This window comes from Sminthopsis crassicaudata, chromosome 2, assembly GCF_048593235.1.
Source record: "Sminthopsis crassicaudata isolate SCR6 chromosome 2, ASM4859323v1, whole genome shotgun sequence".
Lineage (NCBI taxonomy): Eukaryota > Metazoa > Chordata > Mammalia > Dasyuromorphia > Dasyuridae > Sminthopsis > Sminthopsis crassicaudata.
In genome coordinates this window covers 140,136,044-140,156,626 of record NC_133618.1, presented here as the reverse complement: position 1 = coordinate 140,156,626, position 20,583 = coordinate 140,136,044, and the positions used below count along the sequence as shown (strand labels likewise).

The 20,583-nt window shown below is 40.0% G+C and overlaps 1 protein-coding gene across 2 annotated transcripts in view; it reads left to right on the top strand.

Annotated features, from left to right (window-relative positions):
- The window catches only part of LZTS1 (leucine zipper tumor suppressor 1), a 77,317-nt gene extending 73,171 nt beyond the window's left edge, over positions 1 to 4,146 (top strand). For both annotated transcript variants that reach the window (XM_074287458.1, XM_074287459.1), the window contains exon 4: positions 1 to 4,146. This exon is cut by the window's left edge and continues 463 nt beyond it. In XM_074287458.1, coding sequence (XP_074143559.1) covers positions 1 to 218 — 218 coding nt within the window. In that variant the 3' untranslated portion in view covers positions 219 to 4,146.
- The last annotated feature ends 16,437 nt before the right edge of the window (positions 4,147 to 20,583 follow it).

Genomic DNA, 20,583 nt, shown 5'->3' with positions numbered 1-20,583 from the left:
TCCAGCACGAGCGGCTGGTGTGGAGGGAGGAGAAGGAGAAGGTGATCCACTATCAGAAGCAGCTGCAGCAGAGCTACCTGGCCATGTACCAACGCAACCAGAGGCTGGAGAAGGCCCTGCAGCAGCTGTCCAGGGGGGAAGGGGGTGCCGAGCCCTTGGAGCTTGACATCCAGGGGCCTGATGTCCCTTATGAGGATATCATTGCCACTGAGATCTGAGGCCCTGGGAGAGGCGGAAGAGCTGGACCCAAAACACATCCCTTGCCGTTGCTCAACCGTGCTATGCTTGGGAGAAGCCCTCTCTTCTTCACTGTTGGCCAAGTAACTCCCATCTCCCCATCCCTCTCCCCCAGTCATCAGAGGCAAATATAATTTGCCCACTCCTCCAAAGGAGAAATGTGACTTGATGCTGCAGCCAACCCTCACTCAGGTGTCTGCATCAAGGGAGTAGCCTTTCAGCCAGCCGTCATACCCTCCACTGCCCTCCCCAGGGTATTATAGTCATCTCAACCGTCAACTCTATCTTTTCGGATACCCAGGATTCTCCTCTTGCCCTGAGAAGATTTTTTTCTTTCTCATGAAGACACTAATTTGCCTTGGGATGGAGAAAAGCCATTACTGACCAAGAGCCTTGGAACCAGACCCTTGTTAGGGAGAAGTTCTTGAGGATATCCTAAATTGTTTTCATTTATCAAGAATAAGAAGTTTCCTCAGTAGTTCCAGAATTCGTCAAAGTCCAGCAGACACTCCTTTGCCCTCTCTCCCACCCCCCAAAAAAAAGACTCAATAGAAAGAATGACTCCAAGGATACCAGAGATAAAGTTAGAGGAGAAGCCTGAGAGTTTAGGGAAACCTAAGATGAAATAAAAGAGGAAAGAAAGTAAATCAATCATTGGTTGAAGTGATAGGAATGACCAATAAATGTCAACACTAAAGCTAGGGGCTCACTTATGCCAACTCTAGCTCAAATTCCCAGGATGCTACCTGGCTGGAGATGGTTGGTCTCTCTCCTAAGAAGGCTGCTAAACTTTGACTTCAATGACCAGTCTCCCCAGAGCTATGAAAACCAAGGGACTGAACTTCAGAGAGAAAAAACAAATTCCAGATTTTAGTGTATTCCCAGGTATCCTGAAGCAGCAATTTGTACTTCTTTTCTAACATCCCAAGGAGAGCTGTCAATTTTTTTTTTTTTTCAGGTAGACCAGGGGAGTGGATTCCCCTGCTGGTTCCAAGCTGGAAACCTGCTGCCTTTGACCAATCTTCGAGCCTAAATTGGAGGTATTCCCTTAGTGTCCAGAATCATCAATGACACAACATAATTGTTAGGGTTCTCTCCTTGGCTCCTTGTCCCCTGGCCTTATTCATTCTCCCACACCCAATCTGGCCCAATTGTTGGGTAGTATATCATCAGTGCCAATTCTTAACAAGTTTCAGTACTATGCCCAAAGTGCCATTGGGCCAGTGATGCTGGAGCTGAAGGCGGAAGACAAGCTCACACCCACCATCCTCGGGTCCATCAGATAACCTCACCAACATTCCCCTCCTCCTCCATCCACCTCACAGAAACATGAAGACCAAAAAGCCGGGCCAGCAGCCAGAATCCAAGAGACCTAGAAATCAGAAGAAGTGGGCTCTGGTCCCAGCACCACAAACTAGCAAAGTGACTGGAGAAATTATTCCCCTTTTCATGAACTTCAATTTCCTCTTCCATAAAATGAAAGAAGTGGAATAAGTGATTGTGAAGTTCCTTTCCAGCTTTAAAAATCAGTGAGCTGGTTCTCCCCCATTGCCACCCCTTCAGTTTCTAGGACATTGAATTGCTTGGTTTGAAAGTTGTTAAAGGATATTTTCCCCCTCTCAGAAGCAAACAGCAGACCTAGCAGGCAGCCGGCTGTTCCCCAATCTATTTTTGCCTCTAGCTGCAGATGCTGTACTTGTAACAGTCTTCTTTCTCCAAATCTCAGAACTGTCTACCCAGCACTTCCCAGGGAGAAGTTTCCTAGGGAAGCAGTAGGGAGGTAGCAATTGAGGTCCTAGGAATGCTGAGGTGAGGCAGCCTTCCCCTTGTCTCCTCAACACTGACCCACTTCTTTCATAGAAATGCCTTTTCTCTCTTCCCTAGTGATATTTACAGTTTTCTCCTTGCTTTTAGGGCCTCTCTCAATGCAAGGTTTAAGATGAAAGAGTAGAATCCTAAATCATGGGGACATGATCTGTCCATGGAGTCTCCAACATTCCTTTGAGTTCCTATTGTTGGGTATTACAAAGCAGGGCTATGAGTGAGTAATCTGTTAGGAGAGGAAAGAATCACTTCCCCAAGCTGATACATAATATGGTCCCTTGATATAGAAGAATTTTCTCAGGAGCTCAGTTCTTGCTGAGCTTTACAGTCATGGCTGGTTTGAAACTCAATTTTTATCTGAAATTCCTAGACCAAATGTCCTTTCTTTGCCATGAGGGCAGCACCCTGAGGGGTAGCCAAGTCCTAACCAGCAAATAAAAGACCTCACCTTCCCAACCCCAAACCCTTTCAAGCCAGACTGTGCCTTGTATGATTCCAAATCTTCCCCCCTCAATCATATAGCAAAAACAAACAAAAAATTGGGTAAAGAGAGCCAATTATTTCTTCTCAGATGGAGGTCTACCCAAAAATAGCCCCCTAAAACAATGGTTCTTTGTGCAAGACCACATCCAATCAATTAATAAATATTTATTAGCAATTACTGTGTGCCAGGCACTATCCCAAGGCCCTGAGGGTACAATATTAAGAAGAGAGGGATGCTCCAGTTTTGGGAAATGTTTCTCTAACCCAAAGACCAAGATGTTAACAAACCCTCAACAAATAAGGGAGCTCTCCCACTCTCCCAACAGCCATATTCCAGGCCCTATCAGGGATTTGGGCCTTTGATTGGAGGGAGCCCCTAACTGGAGGGCCTCTGAAGCCTTTAGTTATAACATTTCTAGGTACAAAGATGCTTCCCTGAGGGCACAGCCCAGTGCTTAGGTCTGGACCTTTTGTCATGACATGGGTGCTGCTGCTTTCCAAAACATAGCTAGGTCAGATGGACTTGTTTCCCCTTTTCTTGACACTGGATGAGACGTCCTTGTGGTCCTTGAACTGTGTCAACCTGGGCACCTCTAAAATGGGGAGAACAGACAAAGGTGGGCAAGCATCCTGTCCTTTGGGAAGTCGAGAATAGGTGGGTTCGGGTTCTGGTTCTGTTCTGGTTCCTTTTACAGTGTGTAATGTCCACCCCATGGTCCTTCCCTTTGGCAACATTAAATGCTCCCCCACTGCTTGCTTGTTTTTGCCAAAATTTTCCCTATGTACCCAGAGGAATGAGGATGGGTGGTCAGAAAGTAAATACTTATCTGCAGAGCCATAGCCCAGAAAGCCATCCTCTCACCAAGAAGGGTACCTTGCCTGTGTGCTTTGGAAGCTGACCTCTGTCTTCACTGCAATGACTGGATGCCTTTCCTGAATGTCTTGCCCTCTCCCTTATGACCTGCAGCTATGGGCACTTGGCTCCAATAGGCCCCAATCATATAGGTTAAACTAGAAATGTGCTATTTCAGGAGGCTGCCTCTGCTCTGAGATTGAGGGGTTGGGAACTAGAAGGCCCCTCAGGTCAGCCCCAGGGCAGAGGGGGAAGTATCTAAGTGAATGTTTAAGAGAAATGCCCAGTAAGCCAGGATCATTCCCTCCTTAAAGTTCTCTCCAGGAGCCTGGTGAGACAACAAGAAGGAAGAATTGGAACTGTCCCTAGAAGAGGCACCTGGGTGTGAAATCTCCTGCCTGCTCAACAGCTGTAATCTGAGCCAATGCCCCAGAGCTGTAAGGGCAGTGCCTGTGGGGTACCCTGAAGCCTTTGCATATGTCCTGGCAGTACTGGCTCATGCCTGCTGCTGTCACTGCAGACGGTGCAGGGAACTGCCTCAGGAGGACATTCCCTCTCCCCACACCCCCACCTCCAGCTTTTGGAGGCCCGTGTTTTGTTGGACATGTAAATAGACTTTGTTCCCTTTGTCATTTTTGATTTTTGGCAACTCTCTTTTGTTCTATTTTTCATGTTGTTTTCCAGTCATGTAAATGGTTCCTTGTAATTTTATGTTTTAATTTATAAATAAAGAATGCCATTTTTCCCTCAAGGTTGTTTCTGTTTCTCACCCTTCCTAGGTCCATCCCTGATGGGCCTTATTGAAGTTGTTCCTGAGTTGCCTGCCCTGGAGAAGTAAGGAAAGTTCTGGTATATATAGAGAAAGGCCCTGTTCTCCACCCCATCCCCCTTCAGTGAGGGCATGGCTACCCCAAGTGCCTTGCTGTGATAACTGGGGCATAAGAATTCTCCCTTTCCTTTTTCTCTGGGGAAGCCTGTTTTTAGAATCTAAATCTTATGAAAATAATATGATATTTTCAATCTTTGAGTGAGGGAAATAAAAATATGTTGTGGAGGAGAGACATTCTTTCCTAGTGGTTTGGAAAGAGCTTGGGATAACTCCTCTGATATTAGCACTCAAAGAGTTAACCTGTTTTGTTTTGTGTTGTTTTAAACAGAAGCTAAGAGGAAATAAAACAAGGGGTGTTCAAAGTGATTTTAACCCTCCTCCTTCCTCTCTAAGCTCAACCCAACACTCCAAACAAACTGATGTCACCTTCTTGGTCAATTTGTTGGGCTATTTGCATGAGAAAACATACACACACACTTTCCTTTGGCTAGAAGCTTTGTTGGGGGCTTCTGGTCCTCTCCTGGCCAAAACCCCTTTGTCCTAGAAGGGTATGGAGGTGTCTGGGGGAGAGAGGGAAGGAGGGAGGGAGGTAACTGCAGCAGCCATCTGTCCTGCCTGCCTAACTGAGCTGCCTGGCCAACTCTTCAGCATCTCCTGAGCACCTGCTTCTGCACCAGGACCCAGGCTCAGCTGTGCGGGGTGCAGAGAGATACAGGATATAAGCCCCGACTTTAAGGAGCTCAGAATCTAGTTGGAAAAAAGAGCAGAGAAATAAAAAGTTAAATAAGTGATAAGGTGGCAGGGGCCAAAAACATGTCATAGGCTGAGAGTATATTAGAGAAAGGACTGTCCTTTTGGATTGGGGCATTCTCTATCAAGAGGCAATTTGACCTTGCAGATAGAGCATAAGCCTAATAAGTCCTGATTTGTAATCCTGCCTAATGCTGACTCTGTTTCTTCATCTGTAAAATAGCAATGATAATAAAACATATTACATAGAGTAGTAGTGAGGATCAAATGAAATCACTGATTTAGATTTAGAAGCTTAGTCCAGGCTCCTTATTTAACAGATGAGGAATTGAAGTCCAGCATGGCCCTGAAGTCACAAATACCTTAGTTCAAATCCAGCTTCAGACACTGGGCAAGTAACCTTGTTTGTGTCTGCAAAATTAAGCTGGAGAAGAAAAATGGCAAACCACTCTAGTGTCTTTGCCAAGAAAACCCCAAAAAGGGGTCATGGAGATCCAGACACGACTAAAACAACTCAGCAACAACAAAATGAAGCTCTGACCGGTTATGACTTAGACGTGGTCCCAGAAATGTTAATTGTCAAAGCCAGCATTCAACCCCAAATTCTTCCCACTGTCCCACTCTGATTCCAGCACTTTTGAATTGTTAGATAAATGCCAATTTTTATTATTTCTATATAAAAAGTGGTTCTTGACCTAGGCCTGAGAGAACAAAGGTTTTGATAGGCAAAGGGAAATTAGAAGCTTTGAGAACAACTCATGGCAAGAATTATATATTGTCAGTGCTGGATGGGACCTGAAAGATGCTAATCCAACTTTTTTGTGGTATACATGAGCATCCAAGATGGAGGTAGTCAATTCAAAATCATGCATTGAGTTAAGTGGGAGTCTGAGCACTTGAACCCAGAACTCCTGGACCAAAGTCCTGCTCTCTGTTTTATCATGCTGCCCTTGGTGATTTTAAGGGTAGTGAAAAGACTAGTTTACCTGGATGCAGGCTGCTAGATGGAAAAGACCTGAGATCAAAGTCAGTTTTAGACATTTACTAGCTGTACTCTGGGTAAGTAATTTAACCCTATTGCTTCCAAAAAATAATACTAATAATACCTACTATTGGGGTTGTTGTGAGGATCCAATGAGATACTATTATAAAGCCCTTAGCATAGTTCCTGGGATACAATACATATTTAATAAATGCTTATTTTCTTTCATCTTTCTACAGAAAAGTTCTGCACTTGGGTTCAAAACACATTTCACAAATACAGCAAAGGGGAGGCATGGCTAGAGCCCAGAACATCATAGTCCTGTTATCTTCTGCCCTGGGTTGACTAGGTCTGGAGAACTGTATTTACTTCTTGGCATCTTGTTTAGAAAGGGCATTGGTGGGCTGGAGTATGTTTAGAGAAGAGAATGATCAAGATATTGAGGGGATTGAAAACCATGCTATAAAAACATCATTTCAAGGATCTGGCAATGGTTTAGTCTGCAGAAAAGTAGACTTAGGGAGGATCATAAAATTAGATCCAACCCCTTTGCTTTACAGTTGAGTACATGATAGATGTGTTCAAGAATTAAAAGAGTTTTCTTGTGTGAGAAAAGGATTAGATTTATTCCCTTTGGCCCCAGAAGGCAGAACCTAGGAGTAATGGGGCAAGTCTGCCCAGAGACAGATTTCAGCTCCATATAAGGAAAAACTGCCTAATGTGGATTAGGGAGGGTTTCTAGGAGAGGTTGTCTGACCATTTGTCAAGTGTGATGTAAATAGGATTCTTGTTCAGTGACAGGTTGGCCTGGATGGCCCCAGATGCCCCTTAGAACTCTAAGAGTCTGTGAAGGTTCATTGCATGAACCTCCATTCTCTTAACTGACGGAGAGGGTGGTTGGGACCAGACTGGAGTTCCTTGAAGTTCTTTGAAGATCTAGATGAGGAGTTTGGAATTTATTCTTTAAGGAACAGGAAGTTTTCCCCTCTCCTTCATTCCTTGCTTTTTTCTTTTGCTCCCTCCCACGCAGATCTCCAAGAGCAAGCTGCTCCAGGGTGACATATTATGGGAACCTTTTCCTAGAGATAATAGTGAGTATAGAAGCAGCATGCCAATGTTGAATGGACTGACCTTAGTGGTAGAAAGATCTCAGTGTGCATAAAGATGTACTTTGTCAACAATAATCTTGGAAATATTAACAATGGACTTGCCCACAGGCAGATAGTACTATGTGTGTGCATATTATGCAGTGCATGTGTATGTCATAATATCCAAACATATACACATGCATACTTGTGTGCATATGTGTATGCATATACATGTATTTGTGTTGCACAAACATATATACATACATGCATTTGCCTTGTGTGCATCCATATACGTGTGTATGATTACCTAATGCTTACTCGGTTTCTTCATCTTTAATATGGAAATGATAACAAAGTGGTTGGCTATTTACTTCTCAAGCTCATTTTACACATAAGGAAACTGAGGCAAACAGGGTTAAAAAGACTTGCTCAAGGTCACACAGCTGGGAAGTGTCCTAGAGTTAAATTTTAACTCAGGAAGATGATTCTTCCTGACTTCAGACCATCTAGCTGCTCTTAGGGATTTCTAAACAAGGTACCAAGAATACACACACACACGCACATATATATGTATATCTATATGTACATATGTATATAAATATATATATATATATGAAATTTCCCACATTGAAGAAATTATGGATTCAGGAACAAATAAAAAGAAATGAGAATAGAGTCAGTCAATAAGTATTTATTAAACATTTACTGTATTCTAGACTCTGCTAAGCACTGAGGATACAAAGAAAGGCAAAAGTTAGTCCCTGCTCTCAAGGAGCTTACAGTCTAATGGAAAAGACAATGTACAAACAATGTTGTATAAATAAGCTATATAAGGGATAATTTAATGATAATCAATCTGGGGAAGATAGAATCAAGAAAAGATTGGGAAGGCTTTCTGAAGAAGGTGGGATCTTAGTTGTTAATTGAAGGAAACCAGAAAAGCCAGGAGGCAGAAAGGAAGAGAATATTCAAGGCATGAGGAATAGTCAGCAAAATTATCCAAAGTCTGAAAATGGAATTTCTTGTTTGAGAAACAGCAAGGAAGTCAATGCCATTGGAATGAATAGTACATAGTATAGTATAGTGGGTAAACAGGTTAGAAAGATGGGAGGAGGAGCAGTTTATGAAAGACTTTGAACACTAAGGAGGGAATTTAACATTTGATACTTGATAGGAAACTATTGGAATTTATTAAGTGGGTTAGAAGGAGTGGAGATTATAATGGAACTAGGTATCTGTTTAAAATATTACCCAGTGGTTTGAGTTCAAGCCAAGTACAGTTCTCACCATATCTTGTAATTTAACACATGAACCAGGACTAAATGTCACTATTTAAATTTAGGTTACACTGCTGGTAAACAATGGGGCTAGAATTGGAACCCAGTTCTAGCCTAGTCCAGAGCTCCTTCTAATTTGTGTCAGTGAGTAGTTGGGGAGGGGAAGGGTCCTATAGGAGCTTAGAGGCAGGTGATGTGGGCTGGAGTGACCATATAAGGCTTTAAGGACTGAACTGGGCTTTGGAAAAATTGTAGGATTCAAATAAAAGGTTGTCACATATTTCAAGGAAAGGGAACAAAGGCTGGAAATATGCCAAGTGTATTTGGAGGAACACTATGATAGGAGTCATATCTGGATCATTTTATAACATAGGAAAGAGGAGTTTGACTCGGTTTTTCTTTTGACAGTCTTAATTCTGCTTCCACGTTTTTTAACTGATGCCTAATTCTTCCTTAACTAAAAGAACTTAACTGGTGCCTTTCCCCTTCCTTCTCTCTTCTGCTATGGGAGGAGAGGGAGAAGAGCCGTAATCCAGTTCTCTCATCTTGATAACTTTAAAGCCTGAATGTAGAAATCATCACCTCCCAGTAATCCCCATTCAAGTCACTTAAACTCCTCTGTGGCTCTTTAGTAAAACCAGGAGATTGGATTGGTGACCTTTAAGGCCGATTTCAGCTACAGATCTATGGTCCAAGTTCCAAGGATGTACTGGAGCCAGCTGGGACTGGTTAGTGAGTGGCCAGTTAAATTTTCAGTGTGAGCATTTAGACCTCAGAAATTAGCAGATGCTACAGATCTGGGCTTGATTTTTGCTCTATCAATTGTCTAGGCTTAAGAATGTGATAGATAAAATGTTAATAATGCAATATATATCCCATATATAATATATTTGTTTTCCTCCAGAGAGTTAGATCCCAAATTATGTCTCCTTATAAAGATAAGTCTCTTTCCAGCCTAAAAGGGTTGGAGATGGGCAGAAGGCTTCCCCTCAGCTTCATCAGAGAAGCCACTGTTCTTCCCAGATCTATATTTAAAACCTATTGCTTTTAATGATAGTGTGTGCTGGTAAGGATACAAGCTTTCAATGGAATTTCTCAAACCTGCTTATTAATTTGGGGGTGGGGAGTGTCAAGGAGAGGGATTGAGGGAAGGAGGAGGGAGAACAGAAGAGACAACAAGAAAAAAAAATCTCCCAATAAAAAATAGACTATTCCTTACTCTCTGCTGGAACTGGAAGCATTTGATTACAACAGGATGGGGTTTGGGGGTTTGGATTGTTTCATTTTTTCAGCTTTACAGAATTTTACGTCCTCAAAAAGGCAATGCTGACAATGGACATGCCTATCAAAATCTTTGTTTTCTCAGGCCTAAGTCAAGTGCCACTCTTTATATAGAAATAATAAAAATTGGTATTTATCCAACAATTCAGAAGTGCTGGAATCAGAGTGGGACAGTGGGAAGAATTTGGGGTTGAATGCTGGCTTTCCCAATTAACATTTCTGGGACCATGTCTAAGTCATAACCAGTATGAGCTTCATCCTCTCTGAAGCTTTGCCTAATTTCCCTCCATAGCCACAGTTGTTGGTTTTCTCCTTCTTCTAATTACTTCTAATTATATATTACATGTCATATTCCATATTTCCCAAAACCCCCTCCAGTAATATCTAATCTCCCTGGGGGCAAGAACAGTTGTGACACTTCATGCTTGTATTTCCATTGTCTGGCATGTACATAGCAGACACTTGAACTGAATTAAATTGAATAGGGTCACCTGAAAAAGTACTGCTCACCCCTTCACCAATCCTGCTCTTTCATTTCTTAGCAGCTCTTTTGTGTAGAGGTCACTATGTAGTAATGGGGATGAAAGAAAGATGATCCCTGACCTCAAAGAGCATTAAATCAAGCATTGGATCACCAAATCTCTTTATGTGTGTTTAAGGGTGGATTTGGTCCAGAGGTTTCACTCCCAAGTGCAATCACCTTATAATCTTGAGAATAGAGGCTATTCAATTTCAGGAAGAAACATGAGTGACCCAATGATTTTGAATTGATAGCACTGTGCTCTTTCAAGACTGCTATATTCAGTTTATGATCTTTTTGGCATACAGGCCCAGTAGTGGGTACTGCTGCATCAGAGGGCATGCATAGTTGAAAACCTTTTGGGAATAGTTCCAAATTGCTCTCCAAAATGTCTGGATCAATTCACAACTCCACTAAAATATTCATTAATGTCCTACTTTTCCCATTCTTTCCAAAATTCATCAACATTTTTTCTTCTCATCTTAGCCAATTTGATAAGTGTGAGGTAGTGTTTCAAAATTGTTTTAATTTTCACTCCTCTAATCAATAGTGATTTAAAACTTTTTTTCCTTATAAATATAGATGGCTTTAATTTCTTCATCTGAAAAGTGTCTGTATATCATTTGACCATTTATCATTTGGGGAAAGAATTGGATTCTTATAAATTTGACTCAGTTCTCGATATATTTTAGAAATGAGGCTTCTATCAGAAACACTGACTATAAAAATAGTTTCCTAGCTTTCTACTTCCCTTCTAATCTTGATTGCATTGATTTTATTTATTCACTTGTTTGTGTAATTTAAGGTAATCAAAATTATCCATTTTGTATTTTATAATGCCTTCTATTTCTTGTTGGTCATAAATTCTTCCTTTTTCCAAAGATCTGGCAGTTAAACTATTTCTTGTTCTCCTAATCTACTTACAGTATCATCCTTTATGTTTAAATCATGTACCCATTTCAATCTTATCTTGGTATAGGGTACAAGATGTTATTCTATGACTAGTTTTTGCAGTGTTATTTTCAATTTTCCAAGAAATTTTTGTCAAATAGTGAGTTCTTATCCCAGAAGCTAGAATCTTTGGGTTAATCAAACAGTAAATTGCTATAATCATTGATTATTGTGTCTTGTGAACCTAACCTATATTTCTTAGCCAGTACCAAATGGTTTTGATGACTGCCACTTTATAATGCAGTTTGAGGTATGGTTCGGTAATGATCATTCTTGATCATCCCACCTGAGTCCCACACTTCCATCTCTTAACTTGCATAGTAAGTCAGGTAAAATGTAGTTATTCATCTAGTCAGCCAATAACATCCTTGCAAGGGGCCACATTACCTAACTGCCTATTGGAGGAATAGGCACCTAAAAAGAATCCAATATTTGTGTCAAAACAAAGAGTTTTAAATGTCTATTAGGTTCAATTGGATAAAGGAATAAAATCCAGCCTTGAGTTCAACAATCCCTGGATATAACATTGCCTTTTAGGTCAGTAATTCTTATTTTACCTCTACCAGATTGTAACTTGCTTCCTCCCCACACTCAAAAACTATTTTTATTAATCCTAGAGTGCTTAGTTCAGAAAAGAAAGGGATTCACATTCACACACACACACACCTGCCCCAGTATCATTTCAACTGCCAGATGAGTAAGAATAGACAATTACTGGGAGTGCTCAAGCAAAGACTAGGCAGGAAGCCTGTCAGGGAGGAGATTCCTGTTCAGGTAGGGATTGCATTTGATAATTTCCAATGTCCCTTCTAACTCTGAGACTCTGATTGTAAGGAGGGAGTATTGGATGGAGGGTAATAAGAAGGTAGAGAGTATAGTAGGCATATGGCTCCAGAAAGAGTTTGGAGACAGCCTGAAAATAAGACACCAGTAAACTAAAAAGCCCATAAACAGGAGCCAATTAGAACACAAATTCACCAACAGTCTTTGGACAAAAGCCAACCCCCTGCCCAAGTTTCTGCCCCCACCCTATGCCCATGGGTCCTCCCCCTTCTGCATCTCCTGCCTTCCCTCTGTTCCTGCTTTCCCTTCTGTTCCTGCCTTTCCTCTGCTCCCCTCCCTTCTGTTCCCCCCTGCTGCCTCAATTATGGGTAATTGAGCCTTAAGCAGGCTCACGACAACCTTGGTAATCAGTGACAGGTGAAACAAATTAAATTCCTCACACCAAAAATAACAGCACAATTTGCCTGCCATGATCTGTCACTCCAATCTCCCCTCCCTCCCCCTTAGGTTGCTAGGGGCAGGTGGAGGAAAGAGAGGAAAGAATATGGAGTTGGGGGAGGGGCAGGAAAGGAGGTAGAAGAGACAGGGTTTGGTGGACTTGGACTTAATAATCAGCCACCCACCTTGTTCTTTCCAGTCTGAAAACCTCTAGTATCAACCAATCAATAAACATTAAGTCCCTATTGTATGTCAAGTATAGTGGCAAGGACAAGAGAGGGTATGACCAAAAAAAGATAGTCCTACCCTCAAAGTGCTTGCTGTCTAACCAGGAAAACTACAAAACTACAAAAGTAGTACAGCAGGTATGTTATCATTCAGGAAGGTCTGACTCTTCAAAGACCCCCATTTAGAGTTTTCTTGGCAAGCAGCAGTGGTTTGCCATTTCCTTCTCAAGGTCTGAGGAACTTGAGGCAAACAGGGTTAAATGACTTGCTCAGGATCACACTGCTAGGTCGTATCTGAGGTCACATTTGAATTCAGGTCTTTGTCTCTAGGCTGGATGCTCTATCCACTGTTGGACCTAACTATAGATGAATCTTAAAAGTGTGTTGAGTATGCCTTTTTTTTTTTTTCCAGAGAGCTGATTGTTAAACATTTACCATCATACTCTTGGTGTTATCAATAAAATCAGAGAAGTTAAGAAGGATACATTTTTTTGGGAAAATAATGAGTTCCATTTGGACATTTAAATTCTATAAGAAATTCAATAAGAAATGTCCAATTGACAGCTTGTGATGTGTATTTGAAATTTAGAAGAAAAACTAGGGTTACATAAATAGATTTAAGGACTATCTGCATAGACATGTCTCTTGAATCCATGACAGCAGATGAGTTCATTGCTAGTTCACTTGGGGTCCATTTCATGAAAGGGGCACAATATGGAAGAAGTTTTAGAGAAAAGAAGACAAACAAGAAGGTAGACAGGTAGAAGGAGAACCAAGAAAACAGTGTCACAAAAACCCAGAGGGTTTTTCCTTTAAGGAAAGCATAGTCTACAGTGGCATATGATGCACAGATGTGAAAAGGGTTGAGAACTGAGGAAAGACCATTGGCTTAGGTAATTAAAAGGTCATCTGTAACTTTAGAGAAAGCAGTTTCAGTTGAGTAATAACATCAAAAGCCAAAATGCAAAGGATTGAGACATGAGAGGAAAAAAAGTAGAAACAACTAGTGTGGAAAGCTTTTTTTTTTTTTTTTTTTTTTTTTTTTCCCTCGTAGGAGTTTAGCTATGAAAAAGAGAAGAAATATAGCAGAACAGCTGGAGAGAATGGTAGAGTTAAGTGAAGGGTTTTTATTATGTTTTTTACTGATCAGAGGAAAGCTGGGTATATTTGTAGGCAGCACTGAAAGAGCCAGTATATAGGGACAATTTAAATATTCTTGGTAGGGACAGGGATAATTTTTAAAGCAGTCATCAAAAGAGAGAGACTGAAATTAAAGAATCAGGTAGAGGTAGAAATAAAGGCCACTTCTTCATCAGATATTGGAGTAAAGAAGGAGAGTGTAAGTCTACAGTAATATTATGAGTGTTGTTGCTGGTATAATTTGTTTATAAGGTTATATCTAAACAATGTTGCTGGAAGTAATAGAAATCAGTGACAAACTATTCCAAAAAGATCTAGGAAATGTAACACATAGAATCATTGCCCAGTCTTGAGTCAGGAAAATCTGTGTTCAAATGAGAAAGAAAACAAAAAGCAAACAAACAACAAAAAAGGTGAAAATATTATTTGTGATCTACACTCGTTCTCTCTGGGTGCAGATGGCTCTCTTCATCACAAAATCATTGGAACTGGCTTGAATCATCTCATTGTTGAAAAGAGCCATATCCATCAGTGTTGATCATCACACAATCTTGTTGCTATGTTCAGTGTTCTCTTGGTTCTACTCACTTTACTTAGCATCAGTTCATGTAAGTCTCTCCAGGCCTTCGTAAAATCATCCTGCTAATCATTTCTTATAGAATAATAATATTCCATAACATTCATATACCATAACTGATTCAACTGTTCTCCAACTGATAGGCATCCCATCCTGATTAGGTTTAAGGATAAAAATGGAGGAGAGAAATAAACAAAAGAAAAAATTGAAATGATCTGCAAAGATTTGTTAGCTGTTTTCACTACCAAGGACAAGGGAATTACCATATTTGGACCCCAATATCATAGGGTATGCTATAAAGAAGTAAAAAGAAAATAAAAGAAAAAAAGGTGGGAAAAGTATCCAGATGGACCATGTCCTCCATGTTGGAGGCAGCACAATTGTGAGGATACTGAGGGATCTATTGATAAGACATCTGAAGAATGGGAAGATGCCAAAGATGGGGGATAGCTGAGAGAATATCAACAACACTGAATTATATGAATATTTTTCCATCTATATAAAATCTTTGTGAGACATATCAAAGACATCTTTAATGAGAGCATTAGTAGAGAGCAAGAAGACTTTCAAAAATAGTATCTCTGATGAATCACATCTTTGCTAACAATTACCTGAACCATGTGGACAAGATAAGATACCACTCTATTTATTTTTTGTTAAAGATGAAAAAACATTTGATATAGCAGAACAAAATACTTCCAAGAAAGTTCTTCCCAACTCCATCTCCCCTTCAAACATCTAACTCAATCAAGATTCCTTGAAAAATATGGCAATATTAACATCCTTATTCAATGATATTGATCCTAAAGATGAGGCACAAATAAGGAGATTTGAACTTGTTAAAGGTGATCACCATTATGATAGAGATATGGCAGAGTTCAAATTAAGGAGAGATTCCTTGTGGATGATGAAGTCCTTCAGATGCTACTATTTGTCATTGATACTACATTAGTTATATCAAGCCTTGGAATACTGGAATATCCTAGAGGATATCTTTAAATATTTTTAAACGTTTAAACTGACTATGCACATAAGAAACTACAAGTAAGTAAAGAATGTCTATTGTCCAGATTGATAGATTATAATCCTAAAGCATAAATGTCTGACAGGCAGCTAGGTGATGCAGTAGATAGAGCTCTGGAATTGGAGACAGGAAGATTCAGTTAAACTTTGCCTCAGAAGCTTATTAGCTATGGAACCCTGTGCAAGTCATTTAACTTCTGTGTGCTTCCAATTCCTTATCTGCCAAATAGGGATAACAATGGCACCTTTTTCCAGTCGTGTCCCTAGGATAAAATGAGATAATGTTTGTAAAACACTTTGCAAACCTTAAAGTGCACATAAATGCTAACTATTATTGGAAATGCACACTTGGGCTCAGAATTAAAAACAAAACAAACAACAAAAAAACAACAAAAAAAAAAAAACAGTGAGTAACTGGATTGCTTCCAGGGAACAATCCAAATTTCTTTTAATGGTCTAGATCATCTCCCATAAACAATCTTTTTGAATATCCAAATTTCCAATGTTAACATATAGTGAGGAGATGTGAAACCCAGGAGTCTCAAAAACATGAGTATCCTACAGAGGACAAAGAAGTGTGTGGTAGATGTGAACAACCTGCAACATATAAACAAGGGAAAATGAAAGTAAAAAATGCATAAGAGGAAAAGAAGATGGGGTTGTTCTTATCATGTAGTAAGAACAAGGATGATAAATGGATGGACAGACCAAATGTTCCACAATGGAAAGAGAAATTGAGAGAGATCACTAGCAAATGGCACCCCTTCAATTCAAACAAAGAATTGAATAGGATAGGCACTTGTGAGTAGTTTGAAATTTACATCATTGGAAGGAACAGATCAGATTATAGATCCATCTGAGTAATCAATAACAATAACTAGAATTTATGTAGTACTTTAAAGATTGGAAAGAACTTACATAGATTATTTTATTTAATTCTCATAACAACCTGGGAAAATAAATGATGTTATTATGCTTATTTTAGAAATGAGAAAATTGAGGCTGAGAAAGTTTAAATGACTTGTCCAAGTTGTCACACAGCTAGTAAGACTCAGGTCTTCCTGGCTTCATGTCCTACTTTTCTATTTTGCTATATAGCTACCTAAGTAAATAACTTTTTAAACATTAAATCTGTCCATAAATAATAAGCTACCTTACTAGATAGTGAGTTCCCCATTCCTGGAAGTCTTCATGCAGAGGCTGTATTTATAACAGAGGTCCCTGTTCAAGTATAGTACAGACTGCACCTGATCTATCATCTTTTAATTATATTACATTATGGAAATCCTCTTTTATTCTATAAATGAAAAATAAAATAAGTGGTGGTTTTTTTTTTTTTTTTTTTTTTTAAAGAGTCTAAGGAATAGGGTGAAGATATGGAGAAAGGCACTCCTAGTGGCAGGGAGAGAAAGAAGAAACCCACAATAACACTAAGGTTTTCAATCCCAAATTGCTTCATTTATCAAGCTTCCCTCCTCCTTTCCCTAGAGAAACAATACTTTCCAGGGAAACTCTGGCTTCACTCTTTTGGCTCAACCTCAAGTGCTATATTTAGAAATGTGGGGACTGGCTAGAGGGATGCCAGTTGGCCACCTGTTAATGAAATCTGGCATTATGAAAAGATACAACTTAAAACCAAACCCAAAAATAAATCTTTTCTCTTCCTCCCTCCCTACACAGAAACCCAAAGAGTCAGACCTGGTTTCTTTGTGCTGATTTTCCCCCCAGTCTTTGCTGTATTTTGCCTTTTCCCACTTGCCGCCTTAGGAAAAAAAATCAACTTAATATTTCCTTTAATTAGTACATTTTCCCTACTTATACTTACTTACCAGAGAGACCAGTCCTTCAGAAAAGAAAAATCCCATCAACTTTATTTCCTGTCTTTATACATTACTTACTGTGTCAGTATCTATCTACATGAAAGAAGAGAGAGGTATTGGAAGACTGAGGATCTTAGGTTTCTAATACTGATTCATTATTACTAGTGTGATTTTAAGTAAATCACCTATTATCACTAGATCTCATTTTCCTTTGCTATAAAAGAAGGAAGGAAGAAAGGAAGGGGGGGAGAGAGGGAAGAAAGAAAGAAGGAAGAGAGGAAGGGAAGGAGGGAGGGAGGAAGGAAGGAAGAAAGGAAGGGAGGGAGGGAGGAAGTGAGGAAAGGAAGAAGGGAGGGAGGGAGCAAAGAGGGTGGAAGGAATGGTGGAAGGAGGGAGGGAAAAAATCATTTATTAACTACCTACTATGTACTAGACCTTTGTTCTTTGGTTGTTTCAATCATGTCCAATTGACGGAACAACTAGGTGGTACAATGAATAGCATGCCAAGTCTGCAGCCATGAAGATGAATTCAAATCCAGCCTCAGACACTTGCTAGCTATGAAGCTCTGGCCAAATCACTTGGCCCTATTTGTTTCTCCTGTAAAATGAGAAGAGAAGGAAAAGGCAAACCACTCTGAATGGGGTTACAAAGAGTCGGACACCACTCAAACTACTAAACAACAATACTAAGAACTCTGCTAAATGTTTTATAAATATTTATATCATTTTATTCTCACATCAACCCTGGGTGGTTAATATCATTATTAACCTCATTTTACAGAAACTGAGGTAGATAGCGATGAAATGACTTGACCAAGATCATATAGCTAGTAAGAGTTTGAGGCTGAATTTGAATTCAGGCCTTCTTGACTCCAGGGCCAACTCACCATCTAGATGTCTTTAGGCAATCCTTCTCTAAACCTTTTTTTAAAAAATTGTTTCCTCTCTTTCTTTACTCTTAAATAGCTGGAATAGAGAGATAGAAATGTTCCATTTCATTTTTCCTTTTTTTTTTTCCCCACTCCATTTTTCTCCATTGATGGTTGCTCTTTGGTAGGTCACTGAAAACTGTCCCATTTGGGGGAACAGGAAATCAAATGCTAACTAGCAAAACTGTCTAGGGAGGAATGGTGTCAGGTAGTACCCCAAAGTACTCAAACTATTCTCTGAAGGGGAACCCTGCTGTTCCATGATATTAGAGATTTAATTAGGATCTAGATGACATAATAAATAGAACACTAAATTTGGAATCAAAAGACCTGAGTTCAAATTCTTTCCCAGATACTTCTTAGTTGTCTGACATTGGGAAAATCAGTTCATTTTTTTGGTGCTTCAGTTTTCTCATCTATAAAATAACAGAACTAGATTTTTATGACTTTTATAATCCCTTTTCCAAGTCAAAATTTATAATCCTAGACTAATGCTTATGAGTTCTCTTAAATATGATTCAAGTCTAAAAATGTGTTTCTAAACAAATAAGTCTGAAGAAGCACAATTAGTCCTGAAAGGATAGTGATGAGGATTTTGGTATAATGAGATGAGCACTAGACTAGGATGCAGAAAACCTGTGTTTGAACTCCCATTCCCTGCATAACTAGCCTGGGTTTTACTTCAATATTATAATTGGTTTTCTTTGTAATTTTTTGGTATTTTATTTTGTGCTTTTAAAAACATTATTCTGAGAATGGATTCATCAGACTACCAAAAGGGTCCATGGCACATAAAAAAAGAAAAGTAAAGAACTTTTAATATTAATCCATTTTAGCAATAATCAGGAATTCTAGCTCTGGAGCAAATTGAGTTGAGAAGAGAAAACTGGGGCAGAAAGCAGAAAGTTTAAGGTTTGACCAGTCCAGTGGCTGAAGTACCCTGGAGAGGTTATAAGGGTTGAACTTGAGTTCAAATTGAGGGGTAGAGAAAAAAAACAAAAAACAAACCTGTGAACCAGGCATTGAAATTATTAGAGAGACAGTTGACCCTGAGGTCCCTAAATGATGGCTATAAATTCCTGGACAGCATTCAAGATGGCAGATGAGTGGGTGATGATGGCAGAGGAATGTGGCTCTAGGAAACAGAGCCACCAGTTTCTCCTGGTGCTGGATTCCTGGTTGTTCGTGAGAAGGAACAGCCAGCATTGGAGAGAGCACCTAAAGGTATGGTATCTTCAGATCTTAGTGAGAGAAAAAAATAGAAAAAATGCCCCTCTCCCCCAAGTCTAAAATCGCAGATTTAGAGTCAGAAGGGGTGCTAGTGGACATCTAGTCTGAGACCTCCAGAGAAGGAAGGCGACTTGCTCAGGTTGTATAGGTAGAAAGAAGCAGGTCTAAGTCAGGCCTGGGTTTCTCTTACTCTGACTCCAAATCTGCTGCATCCTACTGCCTCCCTCCAATGGAGCAGCTGGGCCTAAATAACCCCTCAGTGAATGGATGGATGGACACAGGACAGCAAAGGGAGGCTCAATCGTGCCAGCAGGACACAGGGAGGAAGAACTGGTCTTTTCCAGCCCCATTGTCTTTCCCACAGAAGAGGCCCTTCAGTTCTGGTACAAACAACACAAAGAGAACAGTGAGAGGAGACAATTGGGCTCTGACAATGACAAGGGAGGCTGGAGGGCTCTCTATTAAGCTGCCTTAATGAGGCAAGTGGAGATCATTAAAGGATACTTCAGCAGGATAGATAGAGCCACTGGGCAAAGGAGGACAGGAGTCTTCTGGGATCAGGAAGTACTGCCCAGCACCCAACAGGAAGCTCCATCCAAGAGGTCTAAACTCTGTAGTCTGAATACCTAGTAACCTGGTTGGTATGAAGGAGATGTCCAGGACAAATAGAGAAATGCACAGGAACAGATAATAATAATAGCTAGCATTTGTGCATGTATGTGTGTATGTAGTTATGTTTTGCAAAGTGCTTTATATATGTCATCTCACTTGATCCTCACAACCCTGTGGGATATTATCTCTATTTTACAGATAGGGAAACTGAAGATAAGAAAAGTTAGGATCACACAGCTGGTAAGTATCTGAGGCAACATTTGAACTCAGGTCTTCCTGTTTCTAAACTCAACACTCCATATACAGCAGAGATGTCAAAACTAGAATCTGGAGGCCACATGTGGCCACAACATTCCCCAGTTCAGCTGACTCAGATTAAAAATGTAATTGGGAAATATTTAAGAAATTAAACATAAATACAACAAGTCAGTATATTTCATTATTGTATAGTTTTGTGGCCCCCATTTCTACTTTAAAGTGACACCACCATACTACATCACCTAACAGTTTTGTTGTTGTTATTTTCATCACCAGACAGCCAGTAACCAGATGATAAATTTTTCTGGCCATAGCAATTTTTGAACCAATTACTAAGAATTTGCATCAGTAAAAGGATCACAAGATTGCATATTAAAAGTTGGAAGGGACTTGGAAGGGCATCTAAATTAGGGTATTAAATAGTTCCTTCCCCCATTTTAAAGATGAGGAAATTTGAGATACAGAGGGATT